The sequence below is a fragment of the Lampris incognitus genome, chromosome 8, assembly GCF_029633865.1.
Source record: "Lampris incognitus isolate fLamInc1 chromosome 8, fLamInc1.hap2, whole genome shotgun sequence".
Classification (NCBI taxonomy): domain Eukaryota; kingdom Metazoa; phylum Chordata; class Actinopteri; order Lampriformes; family Lampridae; genus Lampris; species Lampris incognitus.
This window is the reverse complement of record NC_079218.1, coordinates 18360911-18388802: the sequence shown is the minus strand read 5'-3', so window position 1 is coordinate 18388802 and position 27892 is coordinate 18360911. Positions and strand designations below refer to the sequence as shown.

At 40.8% G+C, this 27892-nt stretch overlaps 1 protein-coding gene across 1 annotated transcript; it reads right to left on the bottom strand.

The window, feature by feature from the left end:
- Positions 1–52: 52 nt before the first annotated feature.
- zbtb20 (zinc finger and BTB domain containing 20) lies at positions 53–25660 on the bottom strand. Its single transcript, XM_056285016.1, has 4 exons — positions 25524–25660; positions 9115–9258; positions 5987–7531; positions 53–3676 (listed from the first exon to the last, which is right to left on the bottom strand). The coding sequence occupies exons 3-4, from the start codon at positions 7509–7511 to the stop codon at positions 3141–3143; spliced, it is 2061 nt and encodes a 686-aa protein (XP_056140991.1). The 5' UTR covers positions 7512–7531; positions 9115–9258; positions 25524–25660; the 3' UTR covers positions 53–3140.
- Positions 25661–27892: the final 2232 nt, after the last annotated feature.

Genomic DNA, 27892 nt, shown 5'->3' with positions numbered 1-27892 from the left:
ATCTCTCTACGTCTATCCGTGTTGCCAAATAGCGTTCGTCACCTCCCTGTTGTGTTATTTTAAACAATGAACATCACTCTAATGTCTTTTTTTTTCACGATGCCTGAATCTGTAAGGGTCCGCGATCCAGCGGCAATCGGACGACAGGTCAGCACGGACACCGAACGCTCAACATAACCTGCAGGTGGGTTCAGTGAAGTAAAATCAGTTGTTGGATCTAGCGTTTAGTCGAATCTCAGAACGCATACCACAGGTGCTTTATTAGCCCAAAAAAGTCTACAAAAGCTGCATGTCATAGTACCTGCGCTGCGTATTGCAAAGGAAGCCCTACAGTTCAGATATTCCACTTTTCAACATTTTGATTAGGCTATATATCACACACAGACATTCACGGACATACAAACACGAAGGAAGGGACACAATTGTGTACAATTGACAGATATCAAAATGAGCTGCATACCATCACCTCCCCACACCATTATTCTGAAAGAAACTTGTTCTAGGACACACATATCATTTATGTTACACACACACACTAAGTTGTTATTATTGTTATCATCATCGTCATTCTCATCCTCCTCCTCCTCCACATCATTATCATCATCATTATTATTGTTATTACTATTATTACTATTACTATAATTATTATTATCATTATCATTATTATTTTTGTTGTTGCTGTTGTTGTTTGGCTTGGATGGTTTTACTGGAGTTCTGCGTCTGTTCTAATGTATGCATTCCAATAGCTATTATCAATAACTATAGGGGACTGACTCCATAAAAATAATGTCTTAAAAAGATCAAAACAAAGACAAACACACTCAATGGTACAGATTAAAAAAAAAAAGAACGCTTGCATTAACATAGCACAAGTATATATGTATCTGCAAGCAATAACAAAAGCAAAGAAATGTTGAATTACTTATTTAAATGAATTGGAACAAAGCTATTGTAATACATGTGAACTCTACAACCAAATATTAGATTAAAAAAATGATTCTTCTTCTCTAAAACTATAATATCTCTGGTAACAGTAGTGCACTTATTGGTTTAAGCAGTGCAACATATATGCAAAAAAAAAAAATGCAGTCCACTTATCAAGATTTAAAAGAAAGTTTTTTTTCCTTTGAAATTGAATTAATGAAAATCATAGAAGTTCATTTAAGGAAAACAATTAAATATTAAGCACAGGCAATTGAAGAAAATGTGCAAAGTAGCACTTTGTTGTTGTTGTTGTTGTTTGTTTTGTTTTTTTTTAACCTCCAGACAGTCTTTATAAGACCGCTGCATGTGGTTAGTTTTTCTTTCCACAATACAACTACCAAAGTGTGTTCACTCACATACATGAGGAAATCCTTCAGATTGCAGTTGCAGGCAGTTGTAAGTGTGTGTGTCCTATTTTGGATAAAAAGCAGTTAGAAAACAAATCAAATTTCAGAGATGAGCATTTAAGTAATGTGATGCATGAATGACAACTTTATCCTGCTAAGCTTCCAGATCTATTTTTGTACATGCTGTGTGTAGGTTTTAGAGTAATCAGGAATGTATGCTATTGTCTAAGAGAATCCATCTGCAACTGGTGGTATATTACAAAAAAAAAAAAGTTACTGGTAACATCAATGGTACGATTTGCTTTCCTCTTGCACTGTTTTTACTTTCAAGACGTTGCATGTTGGTCGTGCTTCCGGGGTACAGCTAATGATTCAGGGCTAATGCACTTGAGCTCCGTCCTGCTAAAATAGCTCAACAATAGTGACAAAGCGTTCATACAGATTCCAGGGAGTAGGATGGTACTACTGCAGTTATTTCCAATTGGGAGTTCAATTTGAACTCCTCGCTCTCGAGCGCTAATTCCAGTCAACAGTAAAACTTTTAACCCCTTCCAGATAAATAGAGCCTCAAATTATAATCGGGTCAGCCACTCCATAACAATTAATAGGTACTATAGGGACAAATCTGTTTTGAAATTTACATCTTATAACAGTCAGGTGCAAGTTGAGGAGCAGCAATTTTCAAGGAGAGTGAGCTTTGTCGCATACTCAAGCCTGCCATAACCGTGAATGTAAAAAGGCTAAAGAAAGTTAGTAAAAGAATCTTGTTTTTTATTTTATATTTTGAAATGGAGGTCTACCAGCCCTAACAGTCTTTTAAGATATTAGTGGCAGTGTATGCAAATGAGTTAAATCTCCAAACCCCCAAAAACACATTAATAAAAAAAAAAGTATTTCTCAAATACTGTTTCATCAACAAACCCTAATTTAGTAAACTTAACGTTAACCTTTAAAATGCATGGCAAATATAAAACATATGCAGAGTAACTGCTCCTGTGAGCGCTGACAGGAAGTTACGTTTCAGTAAAATGATTGAAACTGGTACCTTGACAACAGCTGCATTATAATCCCTTAATACCATAGGAATAAATAAAACCCAGTGTCAAATTAACTACTCTCCTTTTTTTTTATTTTACATAGGAAGGCAATCTTGTGACCATCGGTATTTTTAGAGGGAATATTTAGCCCAACCCAGATGATTTTTTTTTTGTTGTTATTGTTGTTGTAAATTATACCACAGTAAGCTTGGACATCTATAGTTTCCAAACTGGTCAGTATGGGTTCACAATTGCCACGTAAAATGTTTCATGGCAATGTACACACACACACACACACACACACACACACACGCACACGCACGCACATTCACACGCACAAACACACAAACTGATAATTACGAACAATCACATAGACACACATGCAAATACATATATACACTCGTACATATGCACAGGTATACTCATACAAACATATCTACATTATAGGTGTGTTTGTGTGTATGTGTATCTTTCGTAGGCCTTTCGGTAGTGTTCAACACATAAATCAGTATTTTAGGAAAGCATACATTTAGAGGCCTGTAGTTAGGATCCATCCAGTAGATCAATATCAAACTACTAAGCCTTAAGGCCACCATCTTTTTTTTCTTTTAGAATAACAAAAAAAGAAAAGAAAAAGAAAACATTTTTGGGAAACTTAATGTGCCAGTGTCTATACTCATTACTCTTCATACCCCAAAATAAGAAAAGGAAAATCTAGTGCCATTTTATTTTCATTCTTTTGTTTTTTTAAAAGAAGTTTATCTATTTGTACTTATCCATCGGAGACATGCATTCGCATGTGGTCATTGAAGTGCTCAATTTGGTCGAACTTGGCAGGGCAGACGGAGCACACGTAGGTGGTCCCTTCTTGGCAGCTCGCTTCTGCGGCCACACCCACTCCTGTTCCAACCCCAGCCCCTACTCCAGCACCGCCACTCACTGGCATGGCGAGGGCCACCACTCCAGCTCCCGGTTCGGGCACAGCCATAGGCATGGGAATGGAGACGGGACCGCCGGTGCCCGCAGTCCCCGACAGCCCCGTGACGGCGCCACCGGTGCTGTGCAGGGCCATGTGCCTCTCCAGCAGGGTCTTGTGGGAGAACTTCTTCTTGCAGATGTAGCACTCATAGGACTTCTCTCCACGGTGCAGCCGCATGTGGACGTTGAGCGAGCTCTTTTGGGTGAAGCGTTTGTTGCAGATACTGCACTGGTAAGCGCGCACCCCTGTGTGTGTCACCATGTGTTTGATTAAGTAATCCTTCAGGGAGAACGAGCGCCAGCAGATACTGCATTGATGAGGCTTCTCACCTGGACTCACAAGACACACCGGGAGTGTTTAAAGGAGAAAGGAAAAAAGTGGAGACATAAAACATGGGCATTAGGTTGGAATAGCTTGCAAAATTTGAAGCAGTGACTGTTATTTCTACATTATCATTATTTTCTATCTCCCACAGTGGCCTTGAATGGCTAATTTTTTTTTTTTTAATCAAAATCTCCTTGGCAAGGCCTATTCACACATATAGTGAGTGAACTCTGTTGACTAGTATTTTCATATTGTTGCTGTAAAATCAATAGTCCTCAACAGACACCAATGCCGCCGCTTTCTCTAGTGGCGCAATGGTCAATTAGTTTTCTTGGTTTCAGACTATATGTTTGACATTTGCAACATCCACGACTATTTCTCTGTGCTTTTCTGAACCCATGGCAAACATTTCCATTTAAATCTTTAAAAATCTCAAGGATCATCTTTACATTCTCCCAGTCATGAACCATCCCGACTTGAAGTACGCATAAGAATGAAAGACTCAGGACACATTACGGGGATAGTCATACTATGCAGAGAATAAAGACCACACAACGTAAGCCAACAGTCAAATTACACACTAACCACAACATTCCTTTGGAACACAATAATGGTACTTGTGCTACATTTCTGCAGGCAAACTACACAGATAATGCCTCTTTGGGTTCACAGCAAGCATGTTGCTTGACCTGCTGCACAAAAGAAAACCATTATGAACGCAGATGGTCAATTTCTGGCTTTTTATTAACATCTGGAAAAATATGAGATGTGTGCCAGCCATCGAGAAATGCATGTAGGAAAATTCTGGTGCTTAACACAGGACATGATATTGCTCAGCAGAGCAAGTTCAACTGACTTCAACTGGGGCTGCACAGCATGTTAAAAGACCAGATATGTAACTTGGTCATTAGAGAAATTTACCCTAAACGAGAGTCAAAACTGTATTGGTATGGATAAGATACAAATTGCAGATGCAGAGAGGGGCCTTATGCGAGGACTTGACATTAATAGAATCTAGTGTTTGTTTTAAAGCTGTTTTAGCAACCTCATAGCAACATCAAAACAACACAACAAACTGTTAAATATCAACTAGAGTAATAAAAATTATTTTAACTACAACACCTTCCCGGGTAAGGAAGAAAAATTTCACCGTAGACCAGACCCACAAAGAGGTGGAACAAAGCAGAATAAAACAAGGTGCCCTGTTTGTAGATTGCCCTTGAAATATCATTTCTGAACCACATTTATACTTTTATTTCGTATTTTTGGCAGCCTGTCATGATATAAACCACTTTTACCCATCTGTCACTAGGTATAAAGAGGGACTTATGGCACGGCAAGTTATTTAACTGTACCATGCAAGTCCCTGAATGGCTTGTGTGTTAATATAAAGTTGGACACTGGTTTCAGTGAATGAATGAGGGGATCTGCCCCGGCCTCATGTGGTCATAGTGAGAGCAGTAACTGTAAGGTACATTCAAAAGTAACAGTAAGCTGCAGAACACTATCTGTGCAGCCAATAGGGACTGTCTGTTTAGCTCAAGGGAACTTAAACTGTCAGAGTAAAATGTATGAGCGTTGTACATAATCACACCTATGCAAGAAGGGATTTTTTTTCTTCTGCAGCCTACTTATGCAGACATCAGACTCCTCATCGTCATCTAATTCATTCCTTCAGCTACGGCATGTTCTAGCAGTTAATTGCCGTACTGGCGCTCAGTGTCAGGTATGTATAGTGCACAGTGTAATGGCACAACACAGCACAAGCTGTGTAAAGATCACATGTTACCCTGGAAACAGGTGACAGCAAAAAGGTTAGTTATCCGTGAGGTGGCTGAATTTCGTCTTTCAGATTTTTTTTTTCTTTAAATAAATAGAGGGTGAGATGGCAACCACTGGTAACTTTCTTTTTTTTTTCCGAGAAAACAACAATTGCACTGGTGCATTGTGGTTGCACTGTTGTCAAATTATATCGCTTGGCCTGAATTTTTTGTCAGGGAGAACACACGTTACCATTTGACTGTCACCATGTTACTATCAAATAATAATTAACGGAACGTGTATACTTTCCTACAACATTATTTGTGTTATGATGTATTCAAATTGTGACTTGAAATATCTTATGAATATTCACAACACCTGATTTTCAAGATTTCAAATGCTATAAAAAAATTTTACCTCCCTGACCCTAAATGACATGTTTGTGATTTATTATTGCTGCTATTACAACTACTAGATTTAGCTCTATGACTAAAAATCACCTATCGTGATTCTTCATTATTATAAATCATTTGAAATAGAAAAATTATACTCACCAGTATGGACAAACATGTGTTTGACGTAGTTCTGTTTAGCAGTAAACGTTTTACTGCAGAGAGTGCATTCATACGGCTTCTTTTCTCCCTGTCCCATTCCTCCTGCAGCCTGTTGCTGTTGCGCTGACGCTTGCGGTACTGGCAATGGGTTTGGGAATGACGGCATCGCAGGTGGTGGCACGGCCACAAACTGGGGCTGCTGGCCTCCAATATTCTGCGTGAGGTTGAACAGGAAGGGCTTGCTGTTGTTAGCCGACTGTGTGGCAAAGAGCGTGGGCAGGTAGGTGTTTCCAGCAGTGCCCATCACCTGGGAATTGCTGGTCATGGTGAGTGGCATCCTCAGGTTGCTGGTGTGCGATTCTGCCGGGCGCATGTAGTGCGGGGCACTTGACAGGGACTGGGATATGATTGGACTGGGCAGAGGCTGCATCATGCTACTATCACTAGTGCTGTGGGATGTGCCCCCATCATCTGTCTCGTGGACTTGCTCTGGGGAGGAGTCATTGACCTCTATCTGTACTGGAGCTCCCTCACCCTGCTGCCCCTCTGTGCTCCCGTCTCGCCCTAAGCTCATAAAGTACTGCTGCTGCTCCAGGGAATCTGGCTCAGTACCGATGGAGGAGCTGACTCCTGAGTCAAAGCTCTCCCCCTTGGGTTCACTCTCCACACCCTCAGTATGGTCGGTGTCCTCCGGGCAGTCCCCCAAATTATCGTAGCAGTTGTATTCGTCTTCCGCCTCCTGTTTTATGTGCATGCCTCCCGTTTGAAGGCGTACCGGTCGGGGTTGTTTGCGGCAGTGGGTTGACTCCGTGGAGAGGAAGCGCTCCATCTGCTGCGATCTCTCATGGATGCGGGTGATCCAGGGTGGATCTTGAGCTTGCTGGTCCTTCTGTGCGCTGAGAGCCGGCTCGTAATTGGATGACACGGTGCTAATGTAAAGGGAGCGCTCGCGTGTTCCATTCTGCAGAGAGAGGCCGGGGTAGGAGTACAATGATGTGTATGCACGTTCCACGCTTTGCTGCGATGTCGCTTGCATATACCCCGACTCTGCATCACTGCTGGGCCCCGAGGTGCCAGACTCGGGCGTGCCGCGGGGCGTATCCTGACCAGAGTCTCCTGGGATGACAGGGAACCCCCCCGGCCCGGCTAAGCCTACGTTCTGGGACACGATGCGGGTGCACTCATCGATGACAGTCTTGATCTGCAGGATGCTGGCGGCGGTAAGGATCTGCAGGGCTTCCGATTGGGACACCCGCAAGATCCCGCTATACATAAAGTCAATCAGCTTCTGGATGGATTGCACCGAGACCACCGAGGGGATCTCGATGTCACTGTAGCCCAAGAGCAGCTTGTCCTGAAAGAAGGGGCTCCCAGCGGCCAGCACGCACCGGTGAGCTCGCAGCATGCTTCCATGGATCCGAACAGTCACGTCACAGAAGTGCCCGCGGTTACGCTGCTCATTGAGGGTCTCAAGTACAGAATTGCTGAAGTTGTGGAGGTTGATGTTATGAATGCGCTCGGTCATCCCCTTGCAACTGATGTCACCTGCAAGTATGGAATAACACACATGATCTTAAATCTCCCTATTCATGTACATTTATTTGTTAAATGAGCCAATATCCCCAAAAGTGCAGTCTTGAATTGAACTGCCTTGTCCTGAGAGCTCTGCCATTAGGTCGCCCCTTTTGCTGCATATAATTGTAAACCTAAAGAGCATTAACACAGATAACATAACCATCAACAGAATGATTTTAAACTATAACTAATATGTGTACTATAACTACTAAGTGTGCAACACCATCGTCTTATTATTAAATTCATAATAAAAAAATAACAACCAAAACCAAAAGCTATTGGTCTTCAAAAATAGCTTTTTTTGTAACACACTTGTTCAGTAGGTGCTACTGCACTCCTCGTAGGTAGTTTGCTTATATAACATAAATTTTGACAGAGGAGTAGAATCAATCAGAAACTGTCAATTATTACCAATCATTAAAAATACAACGGTTGAATAACTAAAGAAATGCAATACCAAAGAAAAGACAATAAAAATTATACAGATGTGATATGTACAAAGTTTCTCTCCATCCAATATAGTCTCATAATAATGGCATTAGAGTAAAAAAAATAATAATTCATTAAACCTTGCTATTTTAATGCCCGTTAGAAATAACTTTGCATGACCTATGGAAAAAGACAATTAAAATGGTTCCCACCTAATTACGACCAGTCTGACAGACAGTGTCTGGAATACCAACAACCGCCAGGAGGGGGCGCACTAAACATAGAGGATGGGAGGTCTCTTTTGTTCGCCATGTGTTCACTGTGATGGCGCTGCCTAACTATCCTGAAAATATGCTTAAATGTGACAAAGCTAAACAACGTTTAAGTAAATTTCCCCCGTTGTGCCTCCAAGTTAAATGACAGGAAAAGCAGACAATGTAAATTTGAATCAGTTATGTGGCAAGTACTGTTACGCAAAAATCCCCCTTTTTTTCTCCTCCATATTTCTTGTTTGATTCAATTCTTTTGCATATTAACATAATTGAGAATAATTCATTGAAAAAAGTAATCCCCAGCCACAACCAGCCATGGATGATGTTTGAGCACGGTGCGTTTCTCTAACATGGCTAAAGTAAAACAGTCTCCGTTCTGTTCTCGGATTCAACACTAATCTGTCGTCTAAAGGTATTGCTGTAAAGTATCGCCATAAAATATTAATGCATTGTTAATTTATACTATATCTGTTACTAGCTCAAATGAACAATCCTCTAGTGACGGGTTACTTAAAAATAATAATAATACAGAATCAAATATGGCGTGCATGTCCCAACTCTACACAGAAGGAGAGCTCCACGTGGAGACAAACACCTTATAATATGTATTTATCCTCTTACATCACGAAGCAATAAAATAGCAATAGAGAGACTAACAGAATAGAAATAGAATTGAGTCATACCACTATTATTCTCGGGAACTAAATAGCTGATAAAATACCCAGTAGAGAAAAAGAAATGCAGAAATAATGAGAAATGTTTTGGTATATAATGCCACTGCTTAAGGACATAACCGTCATGATAAAAATACATTCCGAGAGCTTTTCTTTTCTTTTTTTTCGTTGCACTTACAGTCAGATGATGGGTTGTTGGGAAGATGTTTGTGAGGCTGGTGATGAAGTACGGGTCAAGCTTCAGTGTGCTGGTGGAGATGGCTGATCAGAGGCCAGTGCTAGGCAAGGCTGTCAGTCCTCTCTGTCCAAATCATGTGTTGTTCTGCCGGTTTTCAGAAGAAAGAACAAAGACAGACCTGAATACAACACACGGCCTCGTACTGACAAAAGTGAACTTAAATGTGAGGCAATACAGCTGATGTGTTGAGAATTTCAGAGGCGGCCAGACACGTGGACATCGCTGTGAAGCACTAAGCACTTTACCAATTTCGAATCATGGCTGAAAATCATACGGTATTTGCCAAATCTCCTCTCGGCAGTTTTTCTAAGATGTTGGGCATTGAACCACACCCTTCGAAAGATAAGATCCCCTCATTCTTTCCGAATTTGGCCAGATATAATATTTTTCGGAGAATGAATAAAGTGTGTGTGTGTGTGTGTGTGTGTGTGTGTGTGTGTGTGTGTGTGTGTGTGTGTGTGTGTGTGTGTGTGTGTGTGTGTGTGAGAGCGAGAGAGAGACAGAGAGAGAGAGCGAGAGAGAGAGAGAGAGAGAGAGCATGCGCCCCTTTGTATGTTTTCTTTTTCTGATTTTAAAAAGTAACACAGATAAAAATTGATGTTTTCCTCATGGTTGATGAGATTAAAATATTAATACGAGAAAAAGTCAATTGTATATAGGCTAACACATACCACATTTACAAAGAATACAAGAAAGGCATTCAGCGATATTAAACATGTGATTAGGTTTGGACTCTATGAAAGCCTCATAAAAAAGAATGATATCTTTTTAAACAATGCGCACATTAGTCTAGCAAGGCTGGAAGGCAAAATCTCATCACTCATTCATGATATAAAAAACTGATCTGATTGGTAAAGGTCAGATGGACCCAAATAATTCCCCCCTGAACCAGTAACTAATGCGCATGTAGGCGTTCAAAATAATTCACACTTATTTTATGTGCTCGCCCTCTTAGACCTTTAGTCCAAAAAAGATGTACAACTACAAAATTAGAGCAGAGGGCAATATCGGGACGTCTGTCTCACTCATATACAGTATGTTTTGTACTGTACGATGCCAATAAGTTGCAATCCAAAACACACACACACACACACACACACACACACACACACACACACACAGGAAATGGTCACAGGTGGGCATTGTATTTACACAGTTAATTCCACATATTTCTCCCCGAGTGTAAAGCAAAATCTGTTTACACTGAACAGGAAGTAGGATTACCCATAACAGCTATGTGATTATAGGCAAAACGACCAATGCAAAAGTGCTTTTCTTTCCACGGGCAACCATCTAAACGCTGGCAAAAGTTGGTCTAAGATCCTCTGCTCTCTACAACTGCCTCCACAAACTTTTCTGTGCCAAGGTCCCCTAAATAGATTTAGATTAGGCCATGGATATGCTCCAGGGACTTCCAAATAAGATTAGTTTTTTTTCCTTCCCTTTTGCATACATTACTAACGTGTGGAATGTCTGTGCTTTAAGTGATGTGGTAAAAACCAAAGCCGAGAAAGCTATAATCACAATCGCCACCCTAAACAGTACAGGTGATCAACAACTAACAGACGCGGATAAAAATAAGCAATTGTTCTTTGTAAAAGCTTCTTAAGAACTCCTGAATGACAATTGACTTTAGATAGAAAACCAGTTTTACTTGTGCATCCATCCAAACACATCCTCACCCTGACATGGCAGGTTAAGCAGCGGGCATGTAATGGTAACTGGTGATAGGTGTTTAGGTAGGACGTGAGTACTGACTGTGAAACAAACAGCCTATGGAAGCACGGAAACACATGCATGTGCACACGCACGCGCGCGCGCGCACACACACACACACACACACACACACACACAGAGGCAGGCACACACACGTAATGGGTGTGCTGAATCCATCCCTCTAACAAATGTGATTCTCCACAGAGTTGGCTCATGATGCAGCTGTGACCAGATTCCACAGGCCTTTTTCATGGCTGGCGTTAAACAATGCAAGCATATATATATCCTCCCTGGCTTCAAGACAAAATCCAGACATGTAAATCCACCTGCCCAAGGGGTAAAGTGAGGTGAATACTGGCGACAAAAGGAGCGGGCCGGGGCTAAGCGGGCTTCAGTTGCCCAGACTGCCACTCACAACAGTGATTCCATTTTAGCTGTGACACAGTGGGTGAGCAGCAGCAGCCAGCTCCTACCTGCAGTGAATTCTAATCAGCCCAGGGGTCTGTCTCTCTCCCTCCCTCCCTGCCCCCTCCCTCTGTACCCAGCCTTGGACTAAAGGGGCTGATGATCCTTCAAAATTAATTAGATCCTTGTTGGAGGCGGCCATTTTCTTTCACTTCTTATTGCTCCAAGAAAAGCAAATTTTGAAGTCAAACTATTTTTGGGGGATGCATTTTCTCTGATATTGATCTCTCACCTCTCGCTGACTCTCCTGTTTCATCACGTTACTCCCCCTCACTCTAAACGTCTGTCTGTGCGTCTTGCTATCTGTCTTGTCTGTCTACCGCCTACCCCCCCCCCCCACTCACACTCACACACACACACACACACACACACACACACACCCAGCCCTCTACCCGCTCCACCCTTCCTTCTACCCTTCTCTCTCTCCATCTCTCTCTTTCTCTGCCTCCTGCTCCCACACTCCCAGCTCCGTGACTGTCTCTGTGGAGTTTGCTGTCAATAAATCCCCAGAGGTCAGTTTGTCTGCAGGAAATCAGACACAATGCTACAGACCCGCCACTGCCATGTTTCTGCCGCTGCCGCTACAACAAAGGCCGAGGGGGTGGGGGTGGGGGGGTGAGAGATAAATAAATAATTTGAAAACGTGGAAAAATTAAGACAGTAACAAAAGGATGCCAATGCCACCAGTTAGGCTTCACAGTGTGTCTGATTTTTTTTTTTTTACCTTGTGGAAAAAATGCTAAATTGAATTGGACATTATTTAATGAAGGGGGGGTGATGAAATGGTGAGGATGGGGGATGGGGTTGAGGACAGACATAAAAGGCATGCTTGTGAAAGGAGACAGTATCAGCCATGTGAATAATATACATAATATACATTTTGAATATGTAAATAAGGGAATACAGGCATATATTCTGGGCACTTGGCATGTTTAAATCAGCAGACAGACGGGGGGCAAGGGGGCATAGTGAAAATCAGGTTCCATGCATGCGCATCTTGATGAATCTGATGCAGATATTGCTTCTATAACCCCCCACCACCACCAAGACACCTCACCTCATCCACAGCATGTATATTCTGACATTTTTGATATACCTAATTCATGATCATTTATGAATTTGCATGAAATGTCCTCCATCTCTTGATGACCATGTCGCTACCCAACGTGATCGCTATTAATTTCAATGTGACCACTATTAATTTCAATCATCAATTTCGCCTAATTATATTAGGATGTAACTAACATCTCCCAGAAATCAGGCTTTGATATTATCAGGTTTTGACCTTCACAAGGATTTTTTTGACGTTAACGTAAAGACTTCATCATTTCCGCCTTCAGTGGTTCTGCGCGTTATATTTCGACATTTTAGCATTTCTCAAGTCTCCCCTTGCTACTGACTCCAGTAAATAAAACCGTAAAAGTTCAACTATGACTTGGTTAAAATTTACTGGTACCTGCTGAACAGGTACCGGCAAAAACAGAAAATAACTGACATGGTTGAATACCTTTTACAAACAATACTTTGTTGGGTTATTAAATCTCAGGCATTCAGACTATCCAGAGAATTCCCTCAACACATGTGAGTGTTAAAACCTACTGTCAGACACAAGTGTCGTACTGAAGTAGTGCACCAAACCTGCGTACTTCAGGGGGGTCAGGGCAAAACACCTATCACGCTCCACCTTTTGGCCTGCGTTGGATGCGATGGCGGGTGAACCGTCACATTTGACCAACATCAACAAGCACATACCGGGCACAGAATGGTGCAAAATTACATGATTAAAGTTGCAAAGTTACTTTGTTTTTTTTTTCCATGTCTGATCATTACTAAAACTGCTTGTTTGTAAGAACGAGACCAATTGTGTAATGTAATAGGGCAGTAATTATGTAACTAATACAGTTACATATGAACCTGGTTTAATGGCCAGCACCATAGTATGCAAAGCCCTCTGAGAGCAGCAAACCTGCCAGCTGTACGACATTATGACCGGGTTTTCACAGCCACTTTTTACATTTCAAGCTCACCGAAAACGTTACAGACACTGTTGTACACATTTAAAAGCTTTGCCGAATGTGAAAATGGCTGTAATCGTGTGAAAGCTTCATGAAGTAACACAGGCTTCTGCTGCTTAAGGAATGTAACTGGAATGTTATGTTACCCAATATAGATTGATTCACTGTATTAACCTCCACATGCTTCAGCATATTACGCTCTCTCTCTCCAAAGTTGTTAATTCTTCATCTTTTATAAAACGGTCACCTGAATTCTCCACCGTACATCTCAACTCATAGTGCGTATTCACTACTACAAAACTAAGGGGGGAAAAAAATAGTGCAGCAGATGTGTTACCAACAGACAGCCTGATGGAAAAAAACAAACGAATATGTCGGTAGCATAAAACTCATTGCTGTAGTCAATAAATGACGATCAACACGACAAAACTGTGACACACGTGTAGGAGAGTCCAACTATTTACTAACCAAACAGCTCGATTAACCTCGTCGTGATTTGCCAAATACAGACCCGATGATCACCGACGGTTGTGCACGGCATACAACAGAAAGACATCGGTTTTTTTTCTTTTCATGCAGAATAAGATATTGATTTTTTTTTCATTACATTTTACACACCACACATTCTGACATGTACTAATCAGGATCACGGAGCAAAGAAACTAACCGGGCCTGTGTTTGGTTTGTAACCGCTGATGGTTAAGCGTACGGTAACTTAATTTGGTGAAGTCAAAAAACGGATTGAAGAATGTCTGACTTGGTAACCCACTCTACTCTTATTAATGAGCCCTTCACATAAAAAAACATTTGACTACTCATGTGATGCGATGGTCTCAAAAATGGCTCCGACCCTGAAGCAGATATTGCACAATTAGAGACTTATCATTTTGGCACAGGTGTCCATAGCAACTGCAAAATTTGAGAAAAGAGGGGGAAAAGAATAGCAGAGCTCAAAACAATATTACAAAAAGCAAAGGGCTTCAGGAGGAACAATTCATTCCATCCAAAGTGCTTTGTCATTGCTGTGAAACCACTCTCTCTCTCTCACTCTCTCTCTAAAGCTTTTCTATATTTTAGCTTTTTATACATTTTTAGCGTGGCCTCTTTGACCTTTATAACACTTCATAAACCTCACATAGAAGCTGTTTATTTGACCAAAGTATGTAATAATAGTATGTCGTTGTGAATCCTGGCGTGACTATGAATTACGTTACATTTGGCATAGTTATGAGATTTATGAATCATAGAGGAACTGTTGATTTCTGTTTGTTTGTTAGAGACCTGTAAGCCCGTCTCCCCTTGAAAAACATGTCTGAACATAGAAACTAGACAATGAATGAGCGCAAGATTAAGAGTCACGCAGCCAATAAAGAAAAAAAACAACAACCTCATTTTACGTGGATATACCACATTACATGTTAACCATTAGTTTCTCCCTTTAAACTCACACATACCAAAGCCATCGTTTGGCACATGTGAGATAAAGGGAATGATATAACATTAACAGCGTTGTACCTCGTGTTTTAGCAGCATTTCCACAAAGATGCACAAGAATGCCAAAATTACTGAGGTGAAGTAGAGCTCAACTTTTGCAAATACACCAGGGTCCTGAGGGCAGTTAAGCATGAGGTTTTACCACTTGTTGGCTGGTCTACATGTGGTTGGCAAGTTAAAAAGATTTTTTTTTAAATCTCCCGGAATCTAGTAACATTATTACTTGCCATTTCAAGGAGTGGTCTGTTACAGCGTCACCAATCTACAGAAATAAAGATTAGTAGATAGGGTTTGTCTAAGACTCACCAGGGGGGATGGGATCTGTGTAGCAGCAAAGACAATATTAAAAACTGACTTAGCAAAGATTTTATGATGGAACATATTCCTTCAGCTGCTACCCAAGACAACATGTAGGCTACAGCTTACATATTTCATCAGTTTGGATGAAAATGTGAAATAGAAAGAGTTAGTATTCAGGTCAAATAACATCTTCTTCAAATCTAAATGGCGCCCCAGGTCCTAAATAATATATCTTACAGGACATATCTTCATTTTGAATACTATATATGGCCATTTAAGTGTATTTATATGTGGGTAGGTTGTTGTGTAGGCATGCTGTTTATGCCTATGCCTCATTAGGTCATTCAGCATCTATAATCGACATGCTGACATTCTCAAACACAGCCAACTATGGGTGCAGAATAAAACTGTATGTTGAAAGACATACTTGCAGAGCAAACCAGCAACACGTTTCATAAGAGACGAGGGTAGTAAAACAGTCATGATCCTTGTCTTTCAATAAACTGATAAAAGAAGCTAGAAACTGAGTCCTGGCATTTTTTGCCACTACAGCCAACAAGTCCATTAAACCATAATTAACATTGTCTTCTCAGTCAAGCAAAGTTGCCAACTCTCAAGTAGAATATAACAAACCCAACATATCAAAAATGCATTAGTCCAACCACAATGTGTTTCTATACAATAATGGCTAAAGAAAATCTAATAAGCTTTGTAGATTATGCATCGGTAAGACTAGATCAAAAGAAATAGAAAGACTCCAAAGGGCCTAGTTGCCTATGACTTCATAAATAAACTCATTAGTAAGCTATTACAAGTGCATGTAAACAATGAGTGTGGATTGTTAGTGAGCAACGGATCCTTACACACGACTGTATAGTAAATTAACAATGAATCATCGCAGCTACTTTGAACTGAATGCTGAATGGCGCTTACTTCTGGATGCCCACGTCACACTTATGATCATTTTCATTTAACGGTGAAAATTTTTTAATATCTTTTTAGGTCATATTTTCATGATATAAGTCTTCATGGTCAGTTACGATTTTTAACTCAAACCCATGGCTTAAGTTTAGTATTGGAAAATGGTATTGTAAGGCTGTTCTTCAAATAGATGCTATTTTCTAACATGCACCTCAACATGGTATTACGCGTGTAATACTTGAACTCCTTGGTATTTTAGTCCACGTTTGGCCTACGTCTTGTTCACTAGCTTGCAATTGGATGGTAAAAGCTGTCAATTACTGGTCACTGCTAACAAGCTAACACCAAAATAATGGGAGCGTGGCTCTGTTCCCTCAACCTTATGTCATTGAACTTACCTAAACTTCATCCAACCTACCTTAACCTGACTTAACCTCAACCTCTACCTAACCCAAACCTTAACCTAACCTTAACCGATAGCTAACCTATTCGACAGCTAACCCACCGGGCTGAGGAACCATAGGGCTGACCCCAAAATAACTACACTGCAGTCACAGTTTACTAATATTAGCAATAAGATAGATTACTATAGCCTCTCCTAATGTGGCTAAATGTAGCCGTTAGCATGAGTTAAAATGGGTAAGGGGCTAGTGTTGGAAATATACGGGGACAAAGGGATAATATAACCCCCAAATAACAAAAATCTACCCCTGAAAACTCATGGGCAGGGGCAAAAATGTCCCCAAAATTACCTCTAATAATAATTTGATATCACTTAATGTTACTATCTTATGTTAACATCCTTTAACGCACACCTTATCATGGATTATCCTGCTTATACCATGATCACCAAAGAATTAAAATAAAAGCATTCACTCATTCGTTGCTGAACGTTTTGGACTTGATAATTCAAAGGCTGTTAAGCAAAAGTTTGCTTCTAAGCTAACTTCGAATGCTCACTGCTATAAGCAAATTCTCTTGTCTACCCATAACCTGCTCCCAATCCACTGCGGTCCACTGTGCCCCGCGCTTCTTCCCATCAACGCCCCATCTGCTTCCATTTACACTTTTACTGCTTTCCCCTCACCCTGGCTGAGCAATGTCATTCATAAAATGGACCACTTTGTTATTTGTGAGTGGTGCTAAACCTACACATGTGAATGAAGACTCTACACAACTCAGCATAGGTGATCAAATCAAATAAATGGGGATGACAAAATACCTCGCATACACTACAGGGCTTGCAACTGTCATTGACAACACCCGTCGCTAGAACATGTAAAAAATATGTTGCTTTCTGGCACGAGCCAACCAAGCATCACTTGACTTAGTATGGTGAGTGTCAAGTCTCTTCTCTGGTGATGGTTTAGGAATGAGCTAATTTTAGCAAACAGACTGGCTCGCTGGCTACTTATGTAGTGCTACAGCACGCTAGTGTAGCTAACGTTGTATTGGTAAACTAGATTTGATGCTGTCGATCACCGCACACTAGCAACTTTTTTTTTTTGCCCATATGACCATCTCGTGGTGGATTTTGACAACCAGTCCACCTTTTTTATATGAAATAGGTCAACCGAGATGTAATTTTGAATGTAATTTTTGCTGCAGCTGCACGCCGCTCATATTACACATACATGCAGTTATATTTTGATATCGTTTACCGGCTATAGAATAAGATTGACATAATTTGACTCTGGGCATTATATTTCATTATTCATTACATCAGCATGGAGTACTGAGTTAAATCACAGAGTACATTGTGGAGGCTATTAGCAACATGCAAAAGTGGTTCCACAGGCAACCAAGACAGAAGTCAAGCCATACATACAACGATGATGATGATGACAATGAACTTGTCCTTAAGAAGCACACCACACACTTTGTAATATTTCTGTCATTCCCATACAGGATTACGCCAAATTTGACTTGACATTACAATGTGGTCTTATTTCATCCAAACTTGTATGGAGAATTCTAGCCTTTTCTGTATTTGATTGAATCAATATATTTCTTATGTAAATTTTCAGCGATGGTGGCATCTGTTTCGACAGAATGTTTTTTCCCAATAAAAAAAGAAAGTGAACGGAATCTGTACACTGCTTAATTCATAACGTTTACTGCTACTGGTGACAGTTGCACATATATTTACACTAAATAAGTCACTCTTAAATATTCTGGCAAGGTAAAATGTTATTTTGTATATTTCACAAAGTGCACTCATTTATTTAGAAAATGCCTCTGGATTTCAGTCGGTGAGAGCAAAAATTGCCTCTTAAATTGCCCTTTTTTTTACTACACTGAAATGGGCTGAGCACATAGAAAGGAAGAAGAATGAAATGGGGATGTTTATGAAAAACAATCTTTATAACACACATGTTCAGCATTATCATAGTGCATGTTTTTCAGTTAAGAATGGAAACCACAACAAGGAGCTTTGTTTTAAATTTGTATTAAATTTGCACTGTTCCACTCCTACAGTTACTGAAATTACTACATAGGCTAACCACTTTGTTCATCTGCTCCTCATGAAAACTGGCATGAGGATTGAGTCAGCATTCGCAAATGTGTCATGTACAAGTATGAAGCTCATGATCAGGCATTATTGTGTCAACAAACAAAGTTGATCAACACAGAGGTCACCCTAGCTTTCCTCCAAATCACAATTGCTGCAGCAGAACCTCAAACAAGCCCAGTAAGTTTTATTATAAAGTGTGTTTTATCATTCAAAATCTGTTACCAAGCAGGTCATGCATGATCTCCCTTTTCCTCATAGACCCGCTGATCGAGAACTGTAACAATCATCACCGCTAAACTATATCTGCCTTGTTGTTTACATTGTTTACACTTTAAGCACCAGTCAGGACAAATGCTTAAAATCAATACTGAGTGGAAGGTGTCGGCTTCTTTAAAGAGTATATCTGAAATGTTTTTAAACACGATTTATTTCCGGGCGATGAACAATTAAGAGAGCACTAAAGATAACTAAAGTTTCATTTCCACGATTAAAAAAAAGGAAAATAGAAAAAAATAAACCCTCAAGAATTTCTTTGAAAAAAAAAAGCATAGATTTCCTTGGAAAAGTATGTTAAAACAAGTCTTCCAGCAATTTCCTGTGGTCATGTTTCAGAACACTAACAGATTACTTAAGAAGTACAAAAAAAGAAGAAGAAAACAACAAGTTTAGGATTCCGTGGAAATACTTTTAGGTCCTAATAGTCTTTATTTTTCGTGGCTCAACCACAACACAACTACTATTGTGTAGATAATTCCCTTTAAGTTTACCCACGGTACAGTGTGCACCATTGTCGCTGTGCCTTCATGAGGGAGGCTGCTCACACTCCTAAAATCCTGGCTCCTGTTACTGTTGTTTACTGACATGAAGTTTTAAAAAGTCTTCCTGAAGCCACGACGCAAGTAAAAATGACACAGCATACACTTCTTCTTGATATAATCTGTTGAAAGGTTACTGAAGAGTCTATTCTTTTCTCTTTCGCTAAAATTCTCTCCAGATACTTTTCCTACCAACTAGGCAGTGATCTCACCATGACTTGTAGAAAACCATATGGGTAGCAGGGTGAGCTGAGGACGCACATGCACCTTGGCAAACTTACAACTTGGCTATTAGAATCCAGGATACATTTTTCACATCAGTTGAATGCCTGGGCCTGCGTATATGTGTTTAAAGAGAGGCAGTAGAGATTAACTTTATGTACATGCCCATTGCTTTTCTGCAAACACAATGCTTTTCTAAGATCCAGAAAGACTTTTTCGCAGCAGGTTTGAATTGGATTAATGAGATTTTGGAGAAGTAGAATTCACTTGCAAAACACGAATCTTGAAACTCATAGGAAAAAAAAAAAGTTTGAAGAAACGTGTGTGCTTGCCAAATCTGTACATTAACATCCATTTCCTTTATTCGATGATACACGATATAACCGAACAACAGTTTGAAAAAGATGGGTTGTAATTTGGTCAAAAGACTGATCACTGCCTGTCTGATATGACTTTCTTAAAAACAATTTCATGGCACACAGCTGCACATTATTTGGCCACAACATTAGAAAATTGTTCTGATTAAGTTAACACTTGAAGAGGCCACTAGACGTGACACTGGTAATAAAACTATGGTACGTTTGATCCAAGGTCAATTGTGTTGATCCATTTGAAGAGTAAAGCATAGTCATACAACCTGAACAACAGCCCAGAACAATTATATGTCACATTCACAAACACTAGTGAAATCTTACAGCCTGTTTTCATGCTCCTGTTGAGATGGGGGTGTTACTCCAGTGAATGAAAGGCAAGAAATAAAAGTCATCTGAAAAGGTTAAAACAAAAAATGCCACAAGGTTAGCTGTTATGCTACGAAGTTACTTTTTCAGACTCATCGAGCTGTTTGATAATACAGGGCCTTTATAATAGCCACATTTCTGTGTGCGTCCTCTCCGGACTTAAGAAAGCCATAGGATGAGTTCTGGGTAAAGAGACTGTAAACATTTTCATGGCAAGTCTCAATGCATATTGATCAGTTTTGAGTGGTGATTGCCTGGGAGACTGTTTCGAGCATACTATGCAAACCATTTCTACCTTTTTCCAATGCAAGGTTATGGATAATATCTCACAGGAGCAAATAATGAAAAGCTGACATGAAGATTGAATCAGTAGTTATGAATGCAAATTATAGCCATTTTGAAGCCCTTGATGGATCATTATGCAGAAAAAAAAGCAAACTTATTATAACCTATCTGTTCACGTACACATGGGATAGCATCAGGAGCACTTCTAGTATTCTCAAACAGAACACAGTTGCACTTGGCATAGAAAATACCTTACTAGACCTGGATTTTCTAATTCGCATAGTCACCCTTTTGTGGTCTTCATTTTTCCTTATCTTTTCTACCATGATTTTTTTGGTTGTATAATGCACCTTGAGGGTACATTGTGCATTATTTTCTTTCCTTAGCTACCAAGGTTCCTTTATCTGTTCAGATGCATTTTGTCGTTGAATACTCGTTGATCAGTGACATTTCCAAAAATATGAATATAGTTTTTCAAAAGATAGACGCACTCTATGGAAAAATGTATGTTGTGTTGTGAAGGTCTGAAGCTGGATAGACAGGTAACAGCTAGTCACTTTTCCAGTTTACATCAGTCTTAACTATCCACAAAGCTAAATGTCTGGAAGCCATTTGCGGGTGATTAGCCATTAGCCACAGGTTTGTTTCTGCAAGTCGAGGGCATAAAAGGTTTAAAGATGGATATAAAATAATTCAATACCTCTAATCTTGGAAAGGGGTGGAGAGTCAAATGCAGCGCTACGACTGAAACTGTCATAAAACAGTAAATGTTAAACCTTGGCTACAGGCATGAAATTGAAATTAAAAAAAAATATATCTTTGCAAACCCAGAGTTAATTTGTAAGCAAATTCAAATCTGATTACTTTGTTAGGTGGACAACAAATAATGTTTATTTAGGTAGACAGACCCTCCATTAAAGTGTTTTTCTGCATTACTGTAGCTGAAAATGTAACCTACTTTTGATTTTAAGATGAAGTATTCCAAATATTCTGTTGGCAATCACATCAGGGATAACATCTGATCTGTGAGAAACCACCTTTGTAATGACCATTATGTGGAAACATTTGGCAAAAGCATACCACAGAACCATTGTCAAAGACAAAGGAAAATTTGGCAGGAAAAATAGCAAACAGTGACACTCGTGACTAAACGCCAATGTGGCCATTTACTGTATATTGATGCATTTCTACTGTATTGTGGAAATGCTGCTAAACATGCTCCAACCTGGGCACATGGAGTGCCACATCATCTCAAAAGAGCAGGGCATTTTGTGCACTTTCAAGTTTAGTCTTGTACTCTGGTAAAATAGTCGACCAAGAATACCAAATTGAAATCCTCTAATCAATCAAGTAAAGTTTTTCTGACATGAAGAATACCTGGTTCACTAGAGGTGCTACCAAACATTCAGCTTTCGTGTGAGTAGACCACGGGGCATGGCACACGTTTTCATTTCAACTACACTTGAAAAGTATACCTTAATTGAATGGAAAATTTGCATCAAACTGGGGGGGGGGATCCCAAGAGAACAATAAGCAGCCCTGAGTACATCAGGTGACTGAGATGAAGACTGCAAAGTTGTAAATTGAAGTCCCACTCATACCAGATGTTTCATGCTCTCTCTAATCCATGTTTCCTGTTGCCCAGACTTAATGCTGTCCACTTAAGCACAAAAGGATAACAATCTTCAAAAGTTGGTATGGACCAAAGCCATGAATGTCTTTTTATAAAAGATTAGATTGTGTAAGTTTTATGGGCCTCCACCAACATCCCCATCACCACAATAAATAAGACAGATGACCGAAATGTGCAGGAACAGAAGCAAATACAAGATGTGTGACATTTCAGAGGCTAAAAGATCTTTCTTTTTCATATCTCTTTGAGGAGCCATGACTTTAAGAATTATTTTTGAATAGTCACCTGCCGCAAGTAAATGCAAACGATAGTTGCTTCTGTGAGCTATTGTTTCAAAGGAAGCACTGATTGCATTAATATGGCATTGTATCTTTTAAGTATTTTGATCTACGTGACACCACATAAGCAAGTGAAAGCATGTAACAGCTCAAAGGGAACATCTATCAGCTTTTTTGGTGATTCAAATACGAATGCCACGGACATATGCCATGCTTATGATACCAAAACCTGAATGCCAGAGAAACCAGGTGTGGCAGCAATTCTCAAATATAAAGGCACTTGTCATTAAAAAGAAAAGAACGTGAAATCCAACTTGCTAAATGTGGAGTGAGGGAGAAGGTAACAAAGCCCTCTCGATGAGAGAACAGCCGTTGATCTTTGATAAAGGAAAAGTAGGACAGACTTCTGGGTGGATATTATTTGAATATCCGTTTCACAAGCCTCCATGCCTGCTTAACGAGGTAGATGCAACATCGAGCAGGTCTCAATCTGCTAGGTCTCATTCATATATTAATGAGTGTCACTGGTCTGCAGACATATTCATAAATACTTGTGAAATGTGGGCGGGTCTTAATGTTGACATGGAAGTGGGCAAATGGCTACGGCTCAAACACAATGAATATTAATGAAAGTGTGAATACATACATATAAATGATCATTAGTGGCTTCGTGCAGATGCAACTGGAAACCTGATACGGTGCAAACATTCTTGAGGCTCATGGGTGTCTTTCTTATTCCACATACTCTTTGTGTTTTCACAAGAATTTACCCTTCACAAGTCTCCTTACAAAGTAAAGGTCTTCTTTTAAACAGCTATTTTTATTCTCCTGAACGGTGATGGAACCTATGAGTTGATATGTTGTTATTACCGTTGTTATAACTTGCCCCGAGTTGCGATGAGGACAACTTTTAATGTCATCCTATTGCTGTCCCCCACGCTGCCTACAACGAATCAATGTGTGTGATGGAATCTGCAGGACAGAATTTGACTATTCCCAATGCTCGTCTCACACCCAGATATGTGCCAAACGTTGCACCACGTTGCACTGGGCTGCATGTGTTGGATTCTCAAAACACACCCATTGAGAAAAGAGAGGATACACATCAAACAGGGACTCGAACTGTATTCGCGTTGGCCTAAAGAAGGCACGTCAGGTGAACTACAAACAGAAAAAAAGGCACACCTGAATGTAAAACGATGTTTGTAGTAAGTAGATATGGGCGGTCAAACACGGTCGACAACGCAGTAACAATAGGTTATATGCGGAAAAATTAAAGTCCCCCCCCCCTCAAAATCCCGCCAATAAGCTCACGTTGCAATATAAATCACTCCTGCGCCTCGGCGCACTCCAAGGTTCACCTGGACGACGACCCGAGTCCGCTGCAGCCCACTTGAGGTGTGCGCGCACCTCAAGGGTGAATGGGCGGAATGACCCCGCCGCCACGATTTCTGAAACGACTTGTGCCCACACATCACTTCTGGATTTGGCGGGCCAGCGGCCTGCTTATTGATCAAATACATCCACTTGTCTGGAAGGGTGGCTGCGTTGCGCAAACTATAATTGATCAACTAAAAACGCCTAGCGCCACAATTTGACTATAATAACACACACACACACACACACACACACACACACACACACACACACACACACACACACACGGAACCGAAGAACATTTTGCTCTATCGGCCCTATCAGTGAATTTGGGGTCGTAGCCTGTTCGCCAATACTTTATTTGTCGGGCGAAAATAGCATCAATTTAAAAAAAAACTCCGAACTTTAATTTACGGGGTCCCTCTAAATGTTGCAGCCGACTCGACTGAAAGCCAAGGACTCTCAAGTCCACCAAGAATTTATTGCAACAAAAGGTCTCAAAAGGCACGGAGGGAGCCTGTCTCGTACAACTTTACTCACACCAGAGAAGCGACCCATTTCGCGGCCAGCCTTAAACATTTTGACGTATATGGCCACAAGCACATTACGACCACAAGAAGGGCCATTCATTTGGTCAAACATGGTACCAAAAATCCACACGCCGGACAGTTTGGATTCATCGTGAATCTGAAACAGTGGAGTACATATGGGTTAACACGTAGTCTGTCGCGCAGATATAAGTATAACTTAATTTGACGATGCCACACCGTATATATATATTTTTACATTTTATAAATAGCCCAGACGCCTGTCTGACTAAAAGTGTGCGCTATACCCAGTGATGTAGCCTATTTTATTTTTCAGAAACAGCGCTGCTGTCTTGGCAAGTTAAAAGAAATCGAAACGCATTAAAATAGCGGGGGGGGGGGGTCTGAATTTTCTAATTCAAATAGCTGACCCAAAAGCCATTTGCGCACGTCGGCTGCCACAGATGTTCTGGGCTTATCATTTCGAAAAATGTGAGCTTTCCACTTATGTGTGCACCTTCTGCATTTGACTGACTGAAACAGACCTCTGACACAGTTTGAGGAGAGTAGTACACGCTTAAGTGGTTAATGTCCGCCTCTTAAGTAAATCTGAAAGTGTAAGCTAAGGGCACATGGGCATGTTGAGAATAATGACAGATGGGCAACTTGCGTCATGCCTGGGCAGCGCGTTTTGTAGTCGAATATAAATGGACAACAAGCCCCCCAGCAGTCTACGCTGGGTCCCAAACGCGTTTCAAGTCGCATATGCGTTATAATTCAGCGAACCGCTGAGGTCATTGAAAGAATGAAGTTTTCGATCATGTTGTCGCTTAAAGCTTCATATTTGGCTGGCAGATACAGCGCGAACTACGTGTAAAGCATCGGCGCCTTTAGCGATATCACACCGCGATATGAACACGCAAATTTCGGCTCTGAATCGGGAAATTGCTGTCTTTCTTACATTATTAATAGTCTCACAGATATTATAAAGACACGTCCGTCCCCCCCCCCACCCAGCCCCCCAGTACTTTTCTTTAATTTCTTACCTGCACTCCGAAGCTAGTTCAACAGTGAAGACAGCGTTGCGCAGCTCCCCCCCGTTTTTGCCGGACAAAGCGTCTAGTTTTTAATATGTTCCTTCACTTTGTTTCATTTCTCACTTCCATCTTCTTTCATCTCATCAATAAACACACGCTGCAGCCTACCTTCATAGAGGACCTCAGTTCAAGTGTGCCCTCCCATTTTTTAACTATACATCGAATATTTTGGGCAGGCACGCCTTTTCACTTAAGCTACAATTGGAACAGTGCACTGTCTTGAGCGGTGTAGGTTGGATCATAAATCGGTCAACATTATTATGCCCCAATCGTAGACCGCACACCCTCCCCGCCGAGCACAGTGGGACGTTGAAACTGCCTCCATTATGGCTCTGGGAGAAGCGTGTTCCTCCTACCCAAATATTTAAGTTTGACCCAGCGCTGTAACAACTGTCAGCAATTTCTTAAAATGAAAATTAAACGTTGGTCTTCAAAACGTCTCACCGAGACGTTTATAGTTGCATATATTTAAATCTATATAGTTGGTTCGCTGATAGGTCCCTCTGCAAACGCTAAATGGTGCGTCCCCAGTCACTTGCAGATCTAATATTATACTTTCACTCGGACGTATTCGACCAAAGACCATCGATTAGAGAAAAAAAACTGTCAAGTCCAGTGTTGTAAACTGAATGAACTCGAAACTGTCCCAGTGTGGATCAAAATGACAGCCAAATACGAGTTACGCGTCCATCATTCGTCCCAACTTTGCATTGGACCGCGCCGCTGCCAGTAGAGGCCACCAGCCGGATTACGGTTTCCTATTGGACAATGGCGCTGCCAGTCATTTTTAAGCACCAACAAACTAGATTGTCTGTGGTGCCTTTTACTTTCTACGCATTTCTATTTTCTCATTTATTTATTTTTTAACGTCCCGAGCTGACCTCAAGTTGGGAGGAAAAAAAAAAACGGTATCGTTTTAACTGACCAATCAGATTGAGTTGAGAGGTTGTTGTGTTTTTGTTTTGTTTTTTGTTTTTTGTTTTTAGCTCTTCTTGTTTTTGATTATTATCGTTATCCAGTGCCTTCAAACATATTCTGGCTGGCATGGAATAAAACGGTAATGGGTCATGTGGGATACCCCCGCACCCACCGCCTAAATGCCCCCCCCTCCCTGTCTAGACAGTGACAGGTGTGCGTGTGTGCGTGCGCGCTTGTCTGTAGTTCGCATTAGAATAATGAGCCGAGAGCGGTAATATTTATATATTACATTTGCAAAAACGGGTTTTGTGCCGCGTCGTTGTTATCCGGCGACGCACGGTTTGGGTAGTTCACATTTGTGCAGTTTTTTTTTTTTTTTGGCAACCCGACCGGGGAGCGTTTCAAGACAAAATAGGTTATGGAAGAAAAAGGGGGTTATACGCTTTAGACGCCGTCCTTACGGGACACGCCGCTGTAATTCAAATGCAACGCGCGGGCTGCGAACCGTGTGCGGGGTACGACGGAAGGTTCCCTTTTTCTTTTTTTTCTTTCTTTCTTTTTTTTCTTTTTTTTTTAACATAAACTCCGTGCGTTCATTTCGCCGAGAGATTCCATCGCTTGTAAGAGATACATGGGTTTAAGATTTGGACGACTCGCCATCTCTCGCTGTTAAGAAAGAGAAGGACACGGGGTGTTCAGCACCGCAGGCGTGGAGCCGAGTTGCGTGCGCCACCTGCAGGCCGGTGACATGGACGTACACCGCGGGTTCAAGGGAGGACACTCTTCCGTCACCCACTTTGACCTACATTAAACAGTGGCACCATATAAAGCTACTACCGGCCTGTACATTTTTTTTTTATTTGAATGCAGCACTAATTTAAGCATCGCAAATTCATTTGAAAAAGAAAAAAAGGACCACGCTTGCGTCCTTTTATGATTTTCCCACACTGCTCAGCTTTCACAGCGTCTTTGTCTTCCAAATCTTCCAAGGCAGCGTCGGACAGTGTGCTTCCTCACCAACATGAAACGCTCTTATCCATCTTGTTTTGTCACCGAAATCAAATAACACTCAAAACCCGCCCTCCGTGACTTGACACACAAAAGCAACGATTAAATAAATGAATTTTATCATCAGTCTATTGAGTGGAGAGGGCATTTTTACAAATTTAGCTGGGGGTATAGATTTTTTTTTTAAAAGGAAAGGAAATGAACCCTAACCATGCCAATTTATGTAGAAATGTTGTAGGAATGCATCAGTGGCCATTTCATTATTGAGAAATAATAGTTAAAACCACTCTATAACATAATCTCTCTCTCTCTCTCTCTCTCTCTCTCTCTCTCTCTCTCTCTCTCTCTCTATATATATATATACTGGTCAGCCAAAACATTAAAACCACTGA

Bases quoted from the DNA above. Each gene is read 5' to 3' on its own strand.
- zbtb20 (XM_056285016.1), bottom strand. From the start codon at position 7,511: ATGACCGAGCGCATTCATAACATCAACCTCCACAACTTCAGCAATTCT. The intron at 3,677-5,986 runs GTGAGTATAATT...TTGTGAGTCCAG, and splicing joins ACACATGTTTGTCCATACTG to GTGAGAAGCCTCATCAATGC.